This window comes from Berghia stephanieae, chromosome 1 (assembly GCF_034508935.2).
Source record: "Berghia stephanieae isolate SIO BIC M18660-M18661 chromosome 1, UCSD_Bste_1.3, whole genome shotgun sequence".
Classification (NCBI taxonomy): Eukaryota; Metazoa; Mollusca; class Gastropoda; order Nudibranchia; family Aeolidiidae; genus Berghia; species Berghia stephanieae.
In genome coordinates, this window is record NC_088360.1 from 90,116,719 (window position 1) to 90,137,495 (window position 20,777).

At 35.7% G+C, this 20,777-nt stretch overlaps 1 protein-coding gene across 6 annotated transcripts in view; it reads right to left on the reverse strand.

Moving 5' to 3' along the window:
* Positions 1-18,406, reverse strand: part of LOC144961097 (laminin subunit alpha-2-like) — a 180,041-nt gene extending 161,635 nt beyond the window's left edge. For 3 of the 6 annotated variants that reach the window (XM_078894423.1, XM_078894418.1, XM_078894414.1), the window contains exon 1: positions 17,519-18,191. In XM_078894423.1, coding sequence (XP_078750549.1) covers positions 17,519-17,621 — 103 coding nt within the window. In that variant the 5' untranslated portion in view covers positions 17,622-18,191. Of the gene's footprint in view, positions 1-17,518 lie in introns of all 6 variants that reach the window. The other 3 variants (XM_078894427.1, XM_078894434.1, XM_078894439.1) reach the window with 3 other exon arrangements.
* Between the last annotated feature and the right edge of the window lie 2,371 nt (positions 18,407-20,777).

The following is a 20,777-nucleotide window of genomic DNA, read 5'->3' on the forward strand; positions in this document are numbered from 1 at the left end:
TTTAAAAAAATTAAATAGAGAGAGAGAGAGAGAGAGAGAGAGAGAGAGAGAGAGAGAAAGATAGAAAGAAAAGAGAGAGAGAGAGAAAGATAGAAAGAAAAAAAAAAGAGAGAGAGAGAGAGAGAAAGATAGAAAGAAAGAAAAAAAAAGAGAGATAGAGAGAGAGAGAGGGGGGGGGGGGGGGGGAGAAGTACAGTGCACTAAAACACCTTAGAAAAGTCAACAATTGGCACCCATTACAAGGATGTCTATACAGTTTTCCATCTAAAATTAATATGCCAGTAAAGTCCATTTTATCACTCATGGTAAGCCCTCTCTTAGTGGGGTGGCGATAAGCCAAAGGATTTACACTTTACACCAACGCTACTAAAACCGAATTTATAATCATTTCATTCACAACTCCTGCTTGGAGCCCACAACGAGACCACGTCATGTCAGGGATAGGGAGGTCTCCTCCATAAATGAATTATTAGAGAATTATGTTGATTGGCCAGTCAGTTAAATATGATTGAAATACCTTGCAAAAGAAAAGCGTCCTATTCGAAGTGTAAGACGAAGAGCAGTTTTCAATCTGTTAATACGCTCGGGAAAAAAAAGGGACTTATTCCGACTGTCTGAACGTATGGCTATTTTTGATTAGCATACTTGTGCGATTAATAGATTGTTAATTAAACATCAATATTGATATGCATTAACACATGTTTCCATAATTTTCTTGTCAAACTAAAAACTTTGCTTTTCTATTTTTTTGTTGTTTATTTGTTTTTTATTCATCTCAGAACGCAAAATAAAGGTTTGAAAATTACCTAAATTTAAAAGAACATGAAAATTCAAACTAAAACGACCAAACATGAAATTAAAAATAATTCAAATTCATTGTAAATTTGCGATAAGGTCCAAAATCTGTCGCTTTGCACGTTGCAGACATCGGAATCTCTGAATCTTCCTTCAATGTCCACTTTCACTTATGAAGATTTTGACATGAACAATAACATTAAGTTGAAAATTCAGCAGTGATCTAGAAACTCTGTAAATATATCTAAAGTGGGTGCAGAGTAACTTCTCGCGGTAAATTGTTCCAATCCGTGATGGTTCTGGGGTAAAATTAGAATTTTCTAAGGTCTTTGGTAGATGTCAGGGGAATGAAACGGTTCATGAGTCCTAGATTGTATCGGTGTTTCGAGGTTAAGATTGGAAATGGCCACCATTGCAGGCACGGCACAATATCATGACAAAACACAATAATAATAAGTCATGAATAAATCTCTGTCTGGATAAGTGAATCAATTCTTTAATAAATTGAATGGACAGATAAAACCATAACAATAGAAAGAAAAGAAGAACAAAAAAAAAGGAGATTTAATCTTTACCGTGTACGGTATGCGATATGCATACACATTAATGTAAGGAAAATCACCGACACAATAGAGATATTTATTGTAGATATGATCTCTTCATAATATCATTTTCGGGGGTTCATTCGCGACCTCGTTTTTTAAATCAGAATAGTTATCACAACTGCATTCATCGTGAACAACCTGTCATAGGAATAAAGATGCAATTTCAAGATAGGCTGCAGCTAAAATAGAGTATCGTTTGCCAAGAGAACAAGCGGAAAGAATACCACCGAGATCATTAGGATGTCTTCATATCTTTGACAAGCAGACAATTTTGCCTTACATTGACATAAAATCTTATAGATATGGGTTTGGTCAGAAATTGTTTACTTCGCATATCTACAAATTTAGATGACCCTCAACTTGGCTAAAAGTCTCAATTCTGAGATGTATTACGAAGCCCCAGGTTAAGCCCTTTTGACAAGTTAATGGTCAATTTAATATAACGAAATATGAAGTTAATGTTTTCTGGCCAAAATGAAAAAAAATTAGAATTTGTCAGTACACTGTTACTTCTTGGTGACAATAGATCTCCGTGAAGGAATCGTCAGGGACCACTCAAAGAACTCTTGAGATAGGAATAGATTGGTTGATAGGTTGATGGTATGTTGAGGTTTTGTCTCGCCACACTTGAGATTGGAGTCTTGATGTCAATGTTGTATGTTATCAGCTTACTCTGACATCAATACATTGCCAGATTAGGTAATCTCCCTCCCTCTCTATATATGTACATTTATGTGTTTGTGTGTATGTGTGTGTGTGTCTGTGTGTGTGTGTGTGCTTGTTTGTCTCTCTATCCCTCTCCCCTCAGTTCTGCTTCTATGGCATTTCCTTTTCTCTCTCCCATTCTCTCCATTTACTTCATGCTTTTCTACCTATTTGTCTATCTGTCTGCCTGCCTAGCTAGCTAGATTGCTATTCCTTCCCCCGCCTTCTCTCTCTCTCTCTCTCTCTCTCTCTCTCTCTCTCTCTCTCTCTCTCTCTCCGTCTTTCCTCTGCCACGGGGCCTCTTCCAGGTGTTCACAGACTTCGTTGTGCACCAATGGGCACGGCATTCGAAGCACACTTTTTCAACCCTCTACTTTCAACACCTGCTTTTTTTTTCATTTCATCATGATTAAAACTGTTTACATAAAATAAAAATACCAATCTAGTATGACCGAAATGAAGTTCACGAGGCCCGGACAAGTCTACGAAGTAAGAGAAATGAAACCAAAAGACTATAGTTAATTGGTCAGAAAAGTAAAGGAGAAAAAATCCGAATAATAAAGTAACTTTCTCAATGAAAAAAAAAAACCCAAAAAACAAAAACAAAATCAAAACCTAAAAAAAGTAAGAAAAAGAAAAGAAACGAACAAACAATAAATAAATAAACAACGGCACAAGTATTGGTATCGTAGTCCAAAATAGTAGTTGCGATACAATTCCCAGCATCTCGTCTAACATTACATCAATCATTTAAATTGAAAGAAGCTTTTGACAAAGCCCCCAGGCTGTCCTCAGCTGCGCTGATGAATTTAAAGACTCGCTGGAGACTTCCTGCGTGCAGATGGAAGCCATACGCGACTACTACTACTCCAACGAGAAAACATATGGACAATCAAGCCAATGTCGAATGATAGATAGACAGACTTATAAAACACATTATTTGACACGAAACGGTCTTAATCAAATCCATACGAGGAAAATGGGCGCTTGGGCGCTTAGCCAATTGACTGCCGCACTATGGAAGACCCGTATTTTAAAAGATTGGCCAGAAAACTGGTCCTTCAAATTTCGATCGATTTAAATGGCCCTCATTTGGTCAAACATATCCAGACCTGGGACTTTGGCCCAATTTTTGAATGCGTATTTTCCCATATTACGGCAGTTAACTGGTAAAGCAAAAGTCCCAATGTTCTGATTTTCTTAGCTAATCTATATGCAGGTCTGACATCCGAACTTTCACTTATGGGCCTAGTTTAATGTTGCAATGGACAATATGTTGCGTCATTTTTTGAGATTGTAATTACAACACTGACCCCACAAGGAATTGGGTTAACAGACCTGAAAATAAGTGCACGTTGCTCTCTTGGGTTCATAAAAACGGAAAAAGGGATATAATGGAAAATATACCGTGCACTAAAACATTCATTATAGCCGTTTCAAAGCATACCTCTATGACAAAGCTCAGATAGACAAAGGAAAAATAGATTAGGCTGCCTGTGACGAGATACCAATATACGCGATATCATTCCCAACAAGAAGTCCGCTATTATAATCGATTCAAAACTGAGGCGAAAAAGGATGTTACCAATAAAATGTACGAGAAAGATCAAACTTTTAAGAAACCTTTAAATAGATAGACTCCCTTTATTCATCCCAAATGGGGACATTTGTCTTAAGGGTCTTTTCCAAAGGAAGATTGGAATAACTCAGGCGTCAGCCGCAGAGCAGCGCGGCAATGTAATATAGGGTGAGATGACTTGCTCTAGGCGTGCGGTGGGTAGTCAGTCAAACTTGGTACCTTTTGGGAACTAAGCAAAGACCATACTGCTAAGTCACGATGTCCCAAATCGAATGGTTGTAAAATCGCGATTGTTGTTGTTGCTGTTGGTTTTTCTTTGTTTTGTTTACTTTTTCCTTTCTTTTCTTTTGATTTTTTTTTTTTTTTTTTTTGTGAACAGTTAAAGCCGCATTCGATATAATACACCAAAGCTCAATATTACTCATATGATTATCCGATGACGATTTCCATCTTCTGTTGTTTCACCACTCACAACAACAGCAGGTGATCATTTGACTAAACCCCCATGCCCAAGGCGATCCACTGATCGGTCATTACGATTGAAATCAGTTATCTCCAAGATCTTGATTGACCGCTATGGGCAGGTTTTTGCTGCTACTCTGGAGCAGAGCAAATGCTGTGTGAACGGTCCTGTGTTCTTACGATACACCTTGTGTACGTAACAACGTATTACCCCTAATCATTCCGGCAACTGGAGGTAATAAAATTATGTTAAGACGGATGTAAGGTGGATTAGGTGGGACGTAGCCGGTATCTCTATGGGTATTTCTCTTGACGTTGATGATAGCCACTCAAGTGTGTTGAGAGTCACTCTAAAGGGTAATAAAATGGTACACGAGTCTTCCCAATTTTGGGACAGAGCATTGGTACCGATGTCTGGCTGGTATGGTACCTAGTCCGATAACAAAGTCAAGCGATGTTGAGCGTGGCCAATGTGTTGGAAATGATGGCAAAAAATCGTGGTCTTGGCTTTATATCCTTGGATAGTGTTTGTTAAGTGCATTGCCCAACTCGATTCAAGTTTGAATGAATACCTGGATACACGAAGTAAAGGATATTATCATAGTGATAGGTCGTCTAACAATTGACTTGTTCTGCAGAATATTTGTCAATAATCTGCTGGTAACATAAATGGAATTGTAAAGCGCGCTGGTTATGGCGAACCATGCAAATATACTATGAAATGCGCTTATTTATTTTCACTTATAAGATAAACGTTAAAGATGAAAATGTTAAATATGAAGAATGTTTAATATGGAAGGAGACACCAGGAGTCGAGAAAGGGGTGAAGGGCTGTAGAGGGAATGACGTCGCCATTAACCAGTTAACTGGCGTACTCTGGAAAAACTCTTGTATTTACAAATTTGGCTCGAAAAATCGTCCCAGGTTTGAAAGTTTCTGCCAAGATGAGGGTCATTTAAATCGATCGATATTTGAAGGACCAGTTTTCTGGCCAAATTTTTAAATACGTGTCTTTCCAGAGTATGGCAGGTAGCTGGTTGAGAGAACGCCATAAGACGCTCCTATTGATAAATTATATCTAAAGTGATTCTAAGTAGAAAAGATTTGATAATTCGCTACCAGGCATTTGTTTGGATTTTCTTTTATGTCCCGAGAAAAATATCCTTTCAGTGTTCTTTGTTTTGTGGTCACGTGGGATTAGGTCCATAAGTATCATTCACTCTCAAACATTGCCATGCCCAAATACCAGTCTCTGTTATTCCTATATTTTAAAAAAGTATAGATCAAAGGTAATAGCATGATTCATATACTATTGTAATAAAAAAACTCCTGATATCCGACACGCTTCGATAAATTCGTAAATTGATCTCTCTCTCTCTCTCTCTCTCTCTCTCTCTCTCTCTCTCTCTCTCTCTCTCTCTCTCTCTCTCTCTCTCTCTTCCAGTCCCTTCATTGCATCCTTCTCCTTTTACAAACCATACCTTTCAACATTACTTTTTTCCCTCCTTTGTACTCTCAAAATATCTATATTTTTATTTTTTTATTATTTTTCACACAACCTATCCATCCATCCATCCATCTATCTATCTATCTATCGATCTATCTATCAGTCTACCTTTTTAAACATATATCAGTTTATAAGTTTTTTAATCACTCTATCTTTCAATACATCAATATGTAATATCTATCTTCTATCCACCCCAAACCCCACTTTTCGATTTTCTCTAAGCTCTCAAACGCATTCCTATATTTTATTGCCTCGCCCTTTCCGAAAACAAATAAACAAACAAAACACACACGGACACACATGTATACACACAAACACACACACACACAAACACACACACACACACACAAACAAACAAAATCCGTATGTTTGGTCACGGCTAACACAATGTTAACCAGTATTATTCCTGTTATATATCCAGAGGGGGGAATGCATGTCAGCGAACAGAATGCTTTTGCATGATGTTATAATACTTTTTTTTTTAATTTTGGCCCAACATATTCACTTCATTTACTGCTATACTCTGAAAACATCACATTAAAAAAAATTATTGGCCAGAAAACTCGTCCAAAAAATATTTATCGATTAAAATGATTGCCATTTAAATCCATCAACATTTGACGGATGTGTTTCCTGGCCAAAATCTTTAAAATAAGTGCTTTTTTCAGAATAGAGCAGTTTATCAGTTGCGAAGATGATCCCCTCCGCCTTGTACTGCCGTCTCCTATTATAAAAGTCTCAGGTTTAAGACATGTAGACAAGTTGAGCGTCATTTTCATATATCGATATCTAAATTAACATTTTTTGTGGCCAAAATGAATAATTTGTGTGTTTTTTTTTTGTCATGGAATGGAGAACTATATGTATCTTTTGTATCCTAGACCACACTCAGTTCATCTGTCTTTCCTTTCGTGTCCTGGCGAAGGTCAAGAAATGTAATGTCACAATAAATGGTCAGCGGGGCTCATTTATTGACTGGGGAAAGGAGTTACCAACCGTGGATTAATCGAAAGCTACGTGCGACTATGTGGTCTTGTGGTAAGACATTCGCCGTTGGATTGAAAGGTCCAGGGTTCGAGTCCCCTTCTGAGCGGCGCACTCTGATCCCTTCTCTCACCGTACTCAGGTGTAAAAGGTGTACCTGGCCGTTAACAGCGTTGTCTCTGTACGAAAACAATTGTAATAGATATCGCAGAACAGACGTCATGTTTTGTCTTACATGTCAAATGTTGCTGTTGACTAGAGGCCCATTGTAAAGCGCTTTGAGTAGTTTAGTACATTATGCGCTATATATAAAAGCTCAAGTTTTAAAAAAAACAACTGTTTCTTTTTTTTTTAATACCTGAGGTGAGTATGGATTCCTGTGATTTAACGAAGATAACCACGGTAATTGAGCCTTTCATAAGAGGCTTTTAAGACAGAAATCAGGGAAACAAATGTTAAAGAAAAAGAAGAAAGAAAAAAAGTCGAGAAGGGAGAGAGGGAGGGAGCGAAAGGTCGAGTGGACGAGTCTTTGCATTCGAACCGTAATCATTTGGATTCGGGGTTCGCTTTCTGTATCTCGAATGTTTGTGTTTTGTTTGTTTGTTTAAGCAAGAAAATTAACCTCTTTTACTCCCATAGCGGTGATACACTGCGAAACTCACACATTTCACATATTAATATTAGTTTATATATTTTAAATTTAAACAAAGTTATGTAATCTTTTTTCTAGTCCAACTTATAGTGGCCTCAACCACTCTACGATTGACCGTGATAAGCAGAGACGAGACAGCAAGAGAAAGAGAGTGAATGATTGATGATTCGGCTATCAATTATCAACTTTCGACAAGAAACACAAAAATGTGTCGAAAATTATTTGTCAGTTGATATATTAAATCTAAATTCACATACATCTCATGCTGGAAGGGGAATGAGGTAGGATGAAAGATGAATGGGAAAACAGATAACTTAAAGGAAGGAAAGAGGAGGTGAGAGAAAAGTATTAGTTGTAGTACTAGTATGCAATAGTAGTACATAGTTACTGTAGTAGGAGATATGTAGATAGAGAGAGAGAAGAGAAGAGAGAGAGAGAGATAGAGAGAGAGAGAGAGAGAGAGAGAGAGAGAGAGAGAGAGAGAGGGGAAGAGAGAGAGAGAGAGAGAGAGAGAATATATTATAATCTCTGTGCCTATAGTAAAAGTTTGAATCTGATCCCTTTAAATCAAAATTTTATTTCTAAAATTGTATTCATACCATCTTGGCTTTGGCCTGGATTTTCTTTAACTGATTCATACAGTCATTATGCGAGATTGGTCATATTTTGTGTTTAAATATGGCGTGAATAGACATACCTATGTAATATACAAATAACTTTAACCTTGAAATGTCCAAATACATGGCATTGTATTCCTTACAATTTTTGAGCAAATCAAACAACACTCTTGAGACTGGCATTACAGCTAGTTTATTACTATATGATTTAACTTGAAGGTTCTTAACCTTGTTCTATTTCCAGAAAGGACCTCTTCGTGTTTACAAGGGTAATGAAATTTACAGACCCTTTTACGAGTTGGCTCATTTACAATGGCGTGCTGCTGCTCTCTCTCTCAGTATATATAATATCACGTCTGCCACAAAGTGCCTTTGTGTATTTTGTGTATGAAAAAAATGTAAGCAATGTGTGTTCGCTTGTATAGGTAATATATTATTACATATTTTGAAGTTGGGTGCTTCATAGCTGTACCAAGGCTTAGTTCAAACTATTTTCAATTTAGTGCAGCCTCGACATTCTTCAAAGAAATGGATATAAGGAACCCATAAATCATTTTACAGAAGGCGACAAATATAATAATATAGGCTGCGTGGTTTATATTTATTTTTCTTCATGTGTGATTGTGTGTGTGTGTGTCTATGTGTGTGTTATATATATAAATGTGTGTGTGCGCGCGTGTGTGTGTGTGCTTTGGCTAACTGAAACTGACAGTTGGATTAAAATTTAATTATTCTAACTTTTAACTTTAAAACTGGAGTTAAATCAGAGGGTCTCATAAATGGAAGTGAATGAATGTTCTTAAGTTAAAATAATAATAATAATAATAATAATAATAATAATAATAATAATAATAATAATAATAATAATAATGATAATAATAATAATAATAATAATAATAATAATAATAATAATAATAATAATAATAATAATAATAAAATAAAGTAAAATAAATAAATAAAATAAAACAACTTAGCTTGCAATTGCGTAAGTCTGATCATTTCATCTTTAACCTCGTCTGGTACATACATGAATAGTACCAGATAGACATGACGGGTGACAAGTTGACAATACACCGGACGTCCTTAACGCATAGGAAATATCAGAAGAAGAAAAAGGGTCCCAATTCTAAATAGCCCGGAAATACAATATAGTTAAGTATTGAAGAAAAAGATCTAGATCTACGTGATATACATGTTCATTATTCTGTGGCCTAAATAATGCAAATAGCGTACGTACGTAACGAGGGGCCAAAGACAAACAAGGGCGAGCGAACATAATGTATTAAATTGTCGCCGTGAAAAACAAGAAGAAAATTAGCATTGAGGACATGCTATTCAACATGTTTCCTTGGACGTATCGAAATATCCAAATATCTTTTCTCTCAGAAGATGCCACACGGATTCCTAAGAAGGTGTGTGTGTGTGTGTGTGTGTGTGTGTGTGTGTGTGCGTGTGTGTGTGTGTGTGTGAGAGAGAGAGATAGGTAGATAGATAGAGAAAGAGAAAGAGAGATGGATAGATAGATAGAGAGAGAGAGAAAAAAAGAAAGAAAAAAAGAAAGAGAGAGAGAGAGAGAGAGAGAGAGAGAGAGAGAGAGAGAGAGAGAGAGAGAGAGAATGAAATGTTGAGGTTTTATTTTTGCAACTTGAACGACTGTCATATTCAATTTATTATTAATTTCGGTTCGGTTATTCCTTTACTATAATATAGGTATACAGTGTAAAGGACCCAGTGACCTCCGGGTCTCAGGAATCAGTATTATAATTTGACTATGTCTTCACGGAGAGGAAATCTGTCGTACTCTGGAAAAAAAAATACGATATATATATATATAAATTTTAGCCAGAAAACTCGTTCTTCAAATTATGTAAAATATCGATTGATTAAAATGACCTTCAAATTGCCAAAAACGCTAAAAACTACGAAGTCCCAGATTTAAGAGGGTTTTTTTTTTTTAGCAAGATGGGGGTCATTTTAATCGATTGATATTTAAAGGACTATTTTTCTGGCCAAAATTATAAATACGTGTTTTTTAGAGTACAGCAGAAAGCAGTATCATGTGAAAAAAGTAACTATCAAAAAATATCTTTCAATAAAAGAAAAGGCCAAGTCGCGCGTCCATTGACCGCTCGAGCTATTCAGTGGTGAGACAGGCAAATATAGATTGAAGGTAGGGAATACCTTCAGTATGAAGGGTGCTTGCAGAATTTACGCTTAGATATTTTCACAACGTCCATAGAGTACAAAACACTATCCATTCATATTTTAATAAAAGAGATCTACGACAGTACATCGGAGAATAAAGCCTTTTTCACTTTGATCAAAATGTTTGCTTCATATATCGATGCATTAAGATAATCGTCTACTTGTTATAAATTCCTATACCTGAGACATCTAGGCCAGTTAATTGACGTACTCTGGATAGAAAAAAAATTGGCCAGAAAATAAGTCCTTCAAATATCTATCGATTTAAATGACCCTCGGCTTTGCAAAAACTGTCAAACCTGGTACTCCGCGAAGTATCATCGTCTAAGCATTCCAGGGCAGAATATAGATAATCCATCACACAAATGTCAGTCAGCATTCCCTTACGTTGTCCAATTGAACTAAATGAGGGTTCACAATCTTGCCTAAAGGAAAAACAAACCAAAACGAGAGCGCCTGACAAGGTGCTCGAACCCAGGCGGGACCTCACGAATCACTATGCAAGGCATTAACCACTCAGCCACATCGTCCTTTATATATATATATATATATATATATATATATATATATATATATATATATATATATATATATATATTAGGATAATATTACAACAAAATAATCATATCATATTGTCAGTTTGGATAGATATCACTGTGTGCTGCTCTGTGCCCCTGAATAGGTATAAAGCATGCATGACAGTATGTTATCGTGATCGTGCGTTCGTCAGTTAGGGTTTTAATTACAAAATGGTTCCCTCTCTGGAAATGGATACCGCCTCGGGTCCTCAGTATAAAAACAATCTACTTACTGGATCAACCGTGCCATTGAAAGATAAATTTATCCGTGATATATTATTGATAATCAATTTAGAACAAAATGTTGCAAGAAACAAACTTGTGAACACATAAATTTTCGGTAAGGATGATGTTAAGGAGTTAGACATCGGGCAATGGAAAAATTGCTCATTTTTCTTCTAAGCGCTCGCGCTTTTACCGTTCAATTAAGGATGAAAAAATCGTGCCCGGTCTGAAAATTGGAGGTAAGGGGAGTGAAATATGACAGAGCAGGTAAGCCATGCATGCATTGTAATCTGGAGGGCCTGGTTCAAATCCCACTTCAAACACCTATATTTTTTCAATAGCCAATATCATTAATCTTAAATTTGAAAATATGGAAGAGTTTCAGCATTACACTCTTGTTAAATGGACTATACCTATTTTCCTCATAGGAATGCCTAACACTAACCTTGCACAAAACTGGTACTTATATCGGCTTTGACTAGGAATGACTAGATTTCAGTGATGTGTCTTTTAAACTCGGCCGTCTCGCTCGAGTAACAACAACACCAACCAAAATTTTTTGCATTTTCTCAAATGACCGCCATGCCAATTAAACAAAACAGTGATGGATGGGATGAGGGTTGGCTATAACATGTGAATTGATATGTCCATTATACACCCTGTTTGAAATGGGCGTCGGTCGGTGCTGCTAAATCATTTCATGTATCATACACATGTGACATGTCCTATTGTTATACCCCATGGCAGGATATCTCAAAACAAAACACAAAATATAATTGTAGTTCATTTCACACATGGCAGGGGCTCGGACTTCAGACTGATGCTAATAATAAATGGGTAGAACACAAAAATCCAAATAAAGCCAAATCAAAAGCCGGTGTGAATAAAACCAGGACGGATTTGTGTGTGTTTGTGAAAATGTCCTTTTTCAATCTTTAATTCGATCCCCTTTCGGTTTTATGTTGAAAGAAACGCCATATTTTCACATCGTTTTTCTCGACTGAACAGAACGAACGGAGACCTTTTTTCCCCGTCTAAAGTATGAATTTTAAGTGAAATATTGTCGTTTCATCAGTATTTGTTATTGGCTGAGAAATAATTTGGAACCCTAAAAGTTCTATGTGATGTATTATAAAATTATGTTCGATTCTGAAGCGGTTTTACTCACGTTTGTTCCGGCGAAAATTTTTAAAACGTGTTTCTTTCAGATTACAGCATTATGGCCCATGCCTCAACAGGGTATTAATTATAATAATAAATGGCCGTTGTATAGCGCCTTACTCCGAATTCATCAGGCCCTAGGCGCTTAAGTTTTGGCTTTGATTGTAAAAATTGAATTCATAGCCAGATATATGAGACTTGAGACAATTTTTGTTTGTTTCATTAGGAAGAAAGAGCATTTATACTTAAAGAACTTAAAAGCAAATGCCGAATCTCTGATCATCCCACACAGTAAGACCGTTTTGAGATAGTGGAACACATTTTATTTCTCTTGAATTTGTATTTTGTTTTTCAATCTCTATTTTATCCTAGCGATATAGAAAACATACACCCTCAGTTTTTTTAATATAAATTGTTACACAGCGTTAGACAGTCTAATCAGAACTACATCTCAACTTGTCAAGCGTTGTGTCTAAGGTTAATACTACGTCTTATAACATGTAAAAGTCAATCTAGGCACACCCGCCTTGGGTTTAAAAAATATAATGAATTGTAAACTCTAATTAAAACTGTAGGTCACGCGGAAGAGTGGTGAACTTTGATAGTACCTTGATAACATATGTATGCTGCCAGTGACAAATGTAGAAATTGGGCCCCCCCTTTGAGTGCATGCGTCGCCTATTTCACCCTTTTCCCCTTGTGAAGTATCCCCCACCACCCCCGCCACAACAAAACATAAAGTCTGCTTGGCAGGAAATCAAACCTTAGACCTGCTGTTTGTTGACCAGACGAACTACCGTTACAGTTAATATAGAAATAACCAACTGACAAAAAAATACAACCCCCCCCCCCCCCACCCCCAAACAAACAAACAAACAAAAACACCCCCCCCCCCCCCCCAATAAAAATACAAAACACAAACAAAATATTTTTAAAACCCCCCCCCCCCCCCCACCCCAAAAAGAAAATAATAAAAAAATAAAAAAGTCATTCAAAGATGAATGATATTTGCCAGGTTTTTATTGTTATATTCCGCCATTACATGTACCACACAATTTTTCTCGTACTAAAGGGCAATAAAAATGCATTTTATATGGGAATTAAATACAGGATAGATCATCATGAAAATTGACTCATAACTTGAATGAATCTCATCTGACCTGTTACCGCGGTGTGGTTTATGTAAAGAAATATACAATGACGTCAATTCAACAATCTGACAGCATTTTCTCCGAAAAAGGACAATGATAAACGCAACAATTCCGATTTCTACCCTTTATCCATATCGCACAATCAACCTCACACTTTGATGGAAACTAAGACCGTAATTAATTATGGGGCGATGATTGTATTTTTAAAAGGAAATAATAAGTACAATTCACTGATGCTGGGATTAATTCGTTGTTGTTGATTATATAAATAATGAGATATGAAAATGATGTGAGTTTGAAGTAAAATCAAATACAGCTCATGCATTGTTAAATAACGCTGTAGTTCCTGTCCAATTGTTACAATCCTGTGACAGGAGTAGACATTACAAAAGTTCTGTGTAATTCTAAACGAGATCTTGTGTATCAAAGTGGCAAATGTTACAAAGGTGTTGTGTCAACATCATTCTAGCCATGCCATGATATGTAGACCTCACACGTTATCCCCCTCCCCACTCCCACATCTTTCTCTCTCCCCCCCCCCCCCCCTTTTTTTCTCTCTCATTCTTTCTCTCTCACTCTCTTTCTCTGTGCGTCTCTGATCAGACATGGTACAATAGTAGCAATACGTATATATTATAGTAGTGTGTAGTAGTTAGTTGTAGTATAGTAGTAGTAGTAGTAGTATGTAGTAGTAGTAGTATAGTAGTTAGTAGTAGGTAGTAGTAGTAGTTAGTGTTTAGTAGTAGTAGTTAGTAGTAGTAGTAGTAGTAGTAGTAGTGTATAGTAGTAGTGTAGTAAGTAGTAGTAGATAGTAATTGTAATAATAATACTAATAGTAGTATAGTATGAGTAGTAGTAGTAGTAGTAGTAGTAGTAGTAGTAGTAGTAGTAGTGTTGTTTGTTGTTCTTCTATGTAGTAGTAGTAGTAGTAGTAGTAGTAGTAGTAGTAGTAGTAGTAGTAGTAGTAGTGATAGTAGTAGTAGTAGTAATTGTAATAATAATACTAATAGTAGTAGTAGTAGTAGTAGTAGTAGTAGTAGTAGTAGTAGTAGTAGTAGTAGTAGTAGTAGTAGAAGTAGTAGTAGTTGTTGTTGTAGCTGTAGCTGCACTTGTGCTATTTGTTTGTGGTAGTAGTAGTAGTAGTAGTAGTAGTAGTAGTAGTAGTAGTAGTAGTAGTAGTAGTAGTAGTAGTAATTGTTGTTGTTGTTAATGTTGTAACTGCAGCTGTTGCTGCAGTTCTGCTATATATTTTTCCTTGACACGCTCTCTTGCCGGGGTCTGTTCATTAATATTCTAAATTTACAAGTTTTTGGCATGCCGGAACAAATTCAACAGTATCTTGTTCCTTTCTTGGTGCAACTAGTCAAGTTTAATGTTCTCTCTCTCTCTCTCTCTCTCTCTCTCTCTCTCTCTCTCTCTCTCTCTCTCTCTCTCCTCCCCTCTCTCTTTCTCCCTCTCTCTCATTCCCTACCTCCCTCTCTCCGCCCCCTCTCAAGATCTCTTCATTTGATCATTTTCAATCGGATCCTAAAAACATTGAGTTTCTGCCAATAACCCATTTTTGAGAACTCCGGTCTTCCAAAAACTTTTATCATTTCTTTTATGTGCGTGCTCATATCTCAATTATTTCAAAATAGGGGCATGGCGTCTTCACATTCTTGTGCCATACGGTCTGGAATTAGTCACGCAAACACAAAATTCCAGACCAGTCGAAGTAGTTGCTTGGACTCTGATACTAATTAGTGGTCATATGCAGTGTCAGATATTGTAGGAATGCCAGTAGAAAAGACGGCGCCAAAAAATGTCTGATCAATGGCACAATAGAATCATCATCCTGAAACATTTTGTGACATAATATGGGTGAAAATCTACTCTTCTGTAATCTTTCTTATATATACCAATAACGTCTACTCCCTTTTTCTTGTTCTCCTTCTTGGCATAAATGAACCAAGTCAGATTATTAATGTTGATGTATATATATCCAAAAGAAAAGAAAATATGAAAAAACTTATGCTACTTTATATATATATATAAATATATAAATATATATATTGCTCAGAAGCGTGCTATCTACATTATGTTTACGACACAATGAACTCTACATAAGCTTTACTTCATTTTCATCGTGAAACCATAATTTGAAGAATAGAGTGTGACAGTAAAAAACGAAAGTTATAATGATAGGCAATAGACATTGAAGAGACACAAGCCAGAAACACCCTTGAGATCGAAAACTATCGCCTTAAAAATAGGACTTCATTGCTATTTGGTCATCTATTTATATAATTTGATGGGTATCAACATTAAAAATGGGTTTTTGATAAAATAACGATTATTTAACTTTTTGGTCTTCATAACAAAGCAAGGATTTATTAATTCTACGTACGAGTCAGTTTCAAAATCACTGATTCATTGATCCCCCACATTTTATTTTATCTATATCTATCTAATTTTGGCAGTTATTATTCTGATTAATTGAAATGTTCTTATGATGCTAATAAGGTTGGTTTTTGTTTTGTTTTTTCTACAATGCTGTTTAACTGACATTCTAATATAATCATTTTTTTTTCACACAACTCCCCCCCCCCCCCTACACATACACCCTCTCCTTGTCTTACCCCCATTCAAATATTGTTTATTTATTAGTCTCTACTTTAGTATTTCATCTGTATAGCCGTACGACCTTACAATACACGACCAGAATTCTTCCTCTTCAAAGATCGATCGACTAAAATTACCTCTACCTGACAATAATTCTCAATCCTGAGAATCATTTGAACTGTCTCAGGTTTGAGAGTTTTTTAATGTTTTTTTTTTTACTTAAACGGGGCCTGTCGCTATTAGAGATAAATGTCTTCTGGCTATAATGAAAAAAAAGTGTTATGCTAAAGTACAGCAGTTCAGGTTAGTTCTATAACGGAATGTAATAAAACAAGTTCACGACGGCTCTACTCCTTCCCAGTACGTTAGCCTTCATTTGAATAACGAATTCCCACCACACTCGTTGGTACCTCTCCTACAATAGACACATTAATTCAAATCTCTTTTCAATTCAATTTCACTATTAGACAAGGGCGACTTCAATTTAGAAAACACAATGATGAATGAATGATTCAGACATTCTTCCACACCCCACCTCTCTCTCTCTCTCTCTCTCTCTCTCTCTCTCTCTCTCTCTCTCTCTCTCTCTCTCTCTCTCTCTCCCATACTAAATTTACAAGTATATAATGTATAATAGTTTGTTTAGTTCGTTCACTGCTTTTTAAAATTTTGTTTACATTCGAAAATGCTTTGTAAGAAAGTTTGTTATCAGCGAGGGATCAAATTGAGAGAAAATAATGTCATATAGGGTGATAAAAGCGAAAAAGTCTTAATATAAAATCAAAGTACCATTTCTGCTTACTTTGTGGTTTCCCTTCTATCGATGTTGATAATTATAGGTGCATTCGCCTCTCCTTCAATTGTCAGTTTTGAGAATGTGAAAGTGAAATTTTAGGGATAAGACAGTGGTGTAAGATCAACATCTGAAAAACGTGTTTATGCACATTCTTCAGACCTCTTATTGAAGGTTTGGAGACCCAAATTATATCAATGTATAACTTTATGTCCTCACAGTTTAAAAACAATCGCTTTAAAAAAACAAAACAAAAAACAAACAAAAAAAAAACAAGTCAGTTTGTACTTATCTTCTGTTTATATATTTGACATAATATTGAATATTGACACGTAACGGAAAAATTATATATATATATACCCAGTAGCTAAACCTGTTTCTGTAGGTATTTAATGAAAAGAGTGGTCCAATGTTATACGCAGAATACATGGCCAGACTAAAACCCACGAATACAAAGCATTTACACAAATAAACGATATAGATCTCTAGATTGAAATGTAAACCTTGCCATCACTAGCGGCCAAATAGTCATGAAAATTGTGAGAGAATTTGTAAGAAAACAATTGTTTACCTATAACATTTAGGTAACCTTTACTGCTATGCCTTAATGTTTCAAGACCCATTTAATTATTGACCCATGCCATTTGCATCGCGCTTGGTTTAATTACCCGTCGTGACCTTGTATCATTACAGGAATTGAAAAAAATGGTAGTGTAATTTGTGATACCTTAACCGCCCCCTAAAATGACAAGAAGATAATGAAATTTGTATAAGTATCTCTCATAGACAATAGACAACAACAAACATTTTTATCCTGTATTACCTTTTACTCTATATAAGCCATTTCAGATATCATATAATATTTGAATTACGACAAATCATTGGGCTCACAACTTACCTTCGTCTCTGCTTTGCCCATGACTAATTGAACAGAAAAGGGCTAAGATGGTAAAGCATTGCAATTGTGTTGCCCATAGAGCACGTATAGAGCAATACGACATGGTTCCACTTTATTTGGATGAATTCACGTAATCCACGCGGAGCTAGAAGACAATTAATTCAACGATCCTTAATTCAATTTATAAGGTAGGAGACATTTTTTACACTCAAAAAAAAATGCCAAAAGGGGGGTGGGGGGTGGGATTAGATATAACAAATTAATTTTAAAACTCTAAATTCAATGTAAAATCAAGACAAGAAATATTCCATGAATTCCACTGCAAAGATCACAATCAATTAAGAATTAATTCTCAGATAAAGAAACTGAAAATAATCCAAATGTTTCAACAAGTTCCATATATTATTATGTCTCAAACCCGAATAACAAGCTGTGCCAATACTTGATCTTAAATTAATTCCAAAAGAAAAAAAATACACCCCAAGATCAGAATCACAACAAATCCATCAAATCACCCAAAAACTTCAGCGTCCTCATTCAACTTGACGACACCATCCTAATCCACCACCGCCACCACAACAACCGCCGCCAAAATCCACCACCGAAACCGCGGTGCAATCTTATGCAGCAGTTATACACAACCGGGCGCAATCAGTGCAAATTTTCGAATGATGTCCCCTCACCACGTAAAGAAAGAACATATCACAAAAAAAGTACCCCAGAGCGACATTAACCCTCTCTATGCGCACCGCCGTAATCCAAATCTTGCCTTGCGACGGACAGAGATTGAATGAATGATTGGAGAGTAGAAGAGAAGGGACGAGGCCCGTCGGCGGTATCACGTTATAAAACTACCTGTCTACCTGGCCTCAGCTCTCACTCTAAAATATTATAACAGCCCAACCGGTCTGTCTGAACCAATAGACCGACAAACACCTTTCGGGCCTGGGTTTAAGGCCGCTATTCCGTCCCACCTCAATTGGTGCTAACGGCGAAAGAAATCAGCCGCAGAGTAAGTCTAGTTTGTCTATGTGAAGCTGCCATGTTAGGGTTAAGTAGGATATAGCGCTTATCGATAGTTTTTTTTTTTTTTTTTTTTAATTGATTTTTGTTTGTTTGTTTGTTTATTAATTCAAGGTTTTACAAAATAAAAATAGATTGACAAAGGGTATAATGCACTGTAAAAAGTAATGATGAGATCGACAGAAAATAGATTAGATAAGACAGAAATATGGTTAGATTGACAGATGGATAGAGTGGTAAATAGATAGATAGCCATTGATAGATAAATAGATAGACAGACGGACGGGCAGATATATAGATAGATAAAAATATAGATATTGATAGATAGATTGATTGATAGATTGATATACATTGATAGATAGATAAATAGAATTAGATAGATAGATAGACGGACACACACACATACACGCACGCACACACAGGCACACACATATGTATATATATATATATATAATTTAGGATTAGGTAGATAGATAGACGGACAGGTAGATAGACAGATAAATAGATAGAAAGATATATATATAGATGGACAGAAAGATATATAGAGATAGATAGATAGATGAATAGATGGACAGAAAGATATATAAAGATAGATAGATAGATAAATAGATAGACAGAAAAGTACATATAACTAAATAGATAGAGAGAGATAAATAGATGGGTGGATGGGTATAGATAGAAAGATAGGTAGATGGGTAGAAAGATCGAAAAATAGAGAGAAGGAGGAAGATGGACAGTTAGAATTACTTCTTTAAAGAAGTCTCAGGTTTGAGACTTAATGGAAATTTTAAAGAGTTGGAGCGGACTTTATCGATCGATATTTGAAATAAGTTTTCTGACCAAAATGATTTTTTTAAAAAGGGTTTTGTCAATGATGAGATCGACAGAAAATAGATTAGATAAGACAGAAATATGGTTAGATTGACAGATGGATAGAGTGGTAAATAGATAGATAGCCATTGATAGATAAATAGATAGACAGACGGACGGGCAGATATATAGATAGATAAAAATATAGATATTGATAGATAGATTGATTGATAGATTGATATACATTGATAGATAGATAAATAGAATTAGATAGATAGATAGACGGACACACACACATACACGCACGCACACACAGGCACACACATATGTATATATATATATATATAATTTAGGATTAGGTAGATAGATAGACGGACAGGTAGATAGACAGATAAATAGATAGAAAGATATATATATAGATGGACAGAAAGATATATAGAGATAGATAGATAGATGAATAGATGGACAGAAAGATATATAAAGATAGATAGATAGATAAATAGATAGACAGAAAAGTACATATAACTAAATAGATAGAGAGAGATAAATAGATGGGTGGATGGGTATAGATAGAAAGATAGGTAGATGGGTAGAAAGATCGAAAAATAGAGAGAAGGAGGAAGATGGACAGTTAGAATTACTTCTTTAAAGAAGTCTCAGGTTTGAGACTTAATGGAAATTTTAAAGAGTTGGAGCGGACTTTATCGATCGATATTTGAAATAAGTTTTCTGACCAAAATGATTTTTTTTAAAAGGGTTTTGTCAATGAATGGCGATGAATTAATTATCTACGCCTCATTCAGTTTTAGCATATAGTTATGTGAATGGTTTCATTTTTGGACCCCTTGAGTCTTGAGAAAAGACCTTACAAAAAAAAAAAAATCCCAATTGGTTTTTTTTTCTTCAGAGTTAAAAGATCAAACAGCAAGAGGTGGAAATAGTGACAAGTTACAAGTGGTTGTTTGGGCAGCTGGTCATCTCGGACAGCGACCTTTTGTGTTGGTTATAGCCTTGTCACACAAGATGTATTAGTTAAACCCAGTGACAAACGATGGAATTAGTCAGCTTTAAAACGTTATTAGTGGCAACGTAATCAAACAAACAGAAAACACAAAAACACCCAAAACAGACACAAAACAAAACAAACAAAAAAAAAATGTTTTTTTTTTTTAAACCAACAAAAAAAAAAAAAAAAAAACCGACAGACAAACAAACCAACCAGAAAAAAGAGAGAACTAAACTAAACTTTTACAATGTTTATAATTGGGGCTCTATTTAACATCAAATCAATAGCCAACAAAAATGCTCAAAAGTATGAGAAATCACAGAGGAAAAATAAAGAATGAAAGATGATGCATATTATGGATACAATGAAGAAATATTATAGATGCATTCGTTTAGGTATAATACTCTAAACAACCGCCAG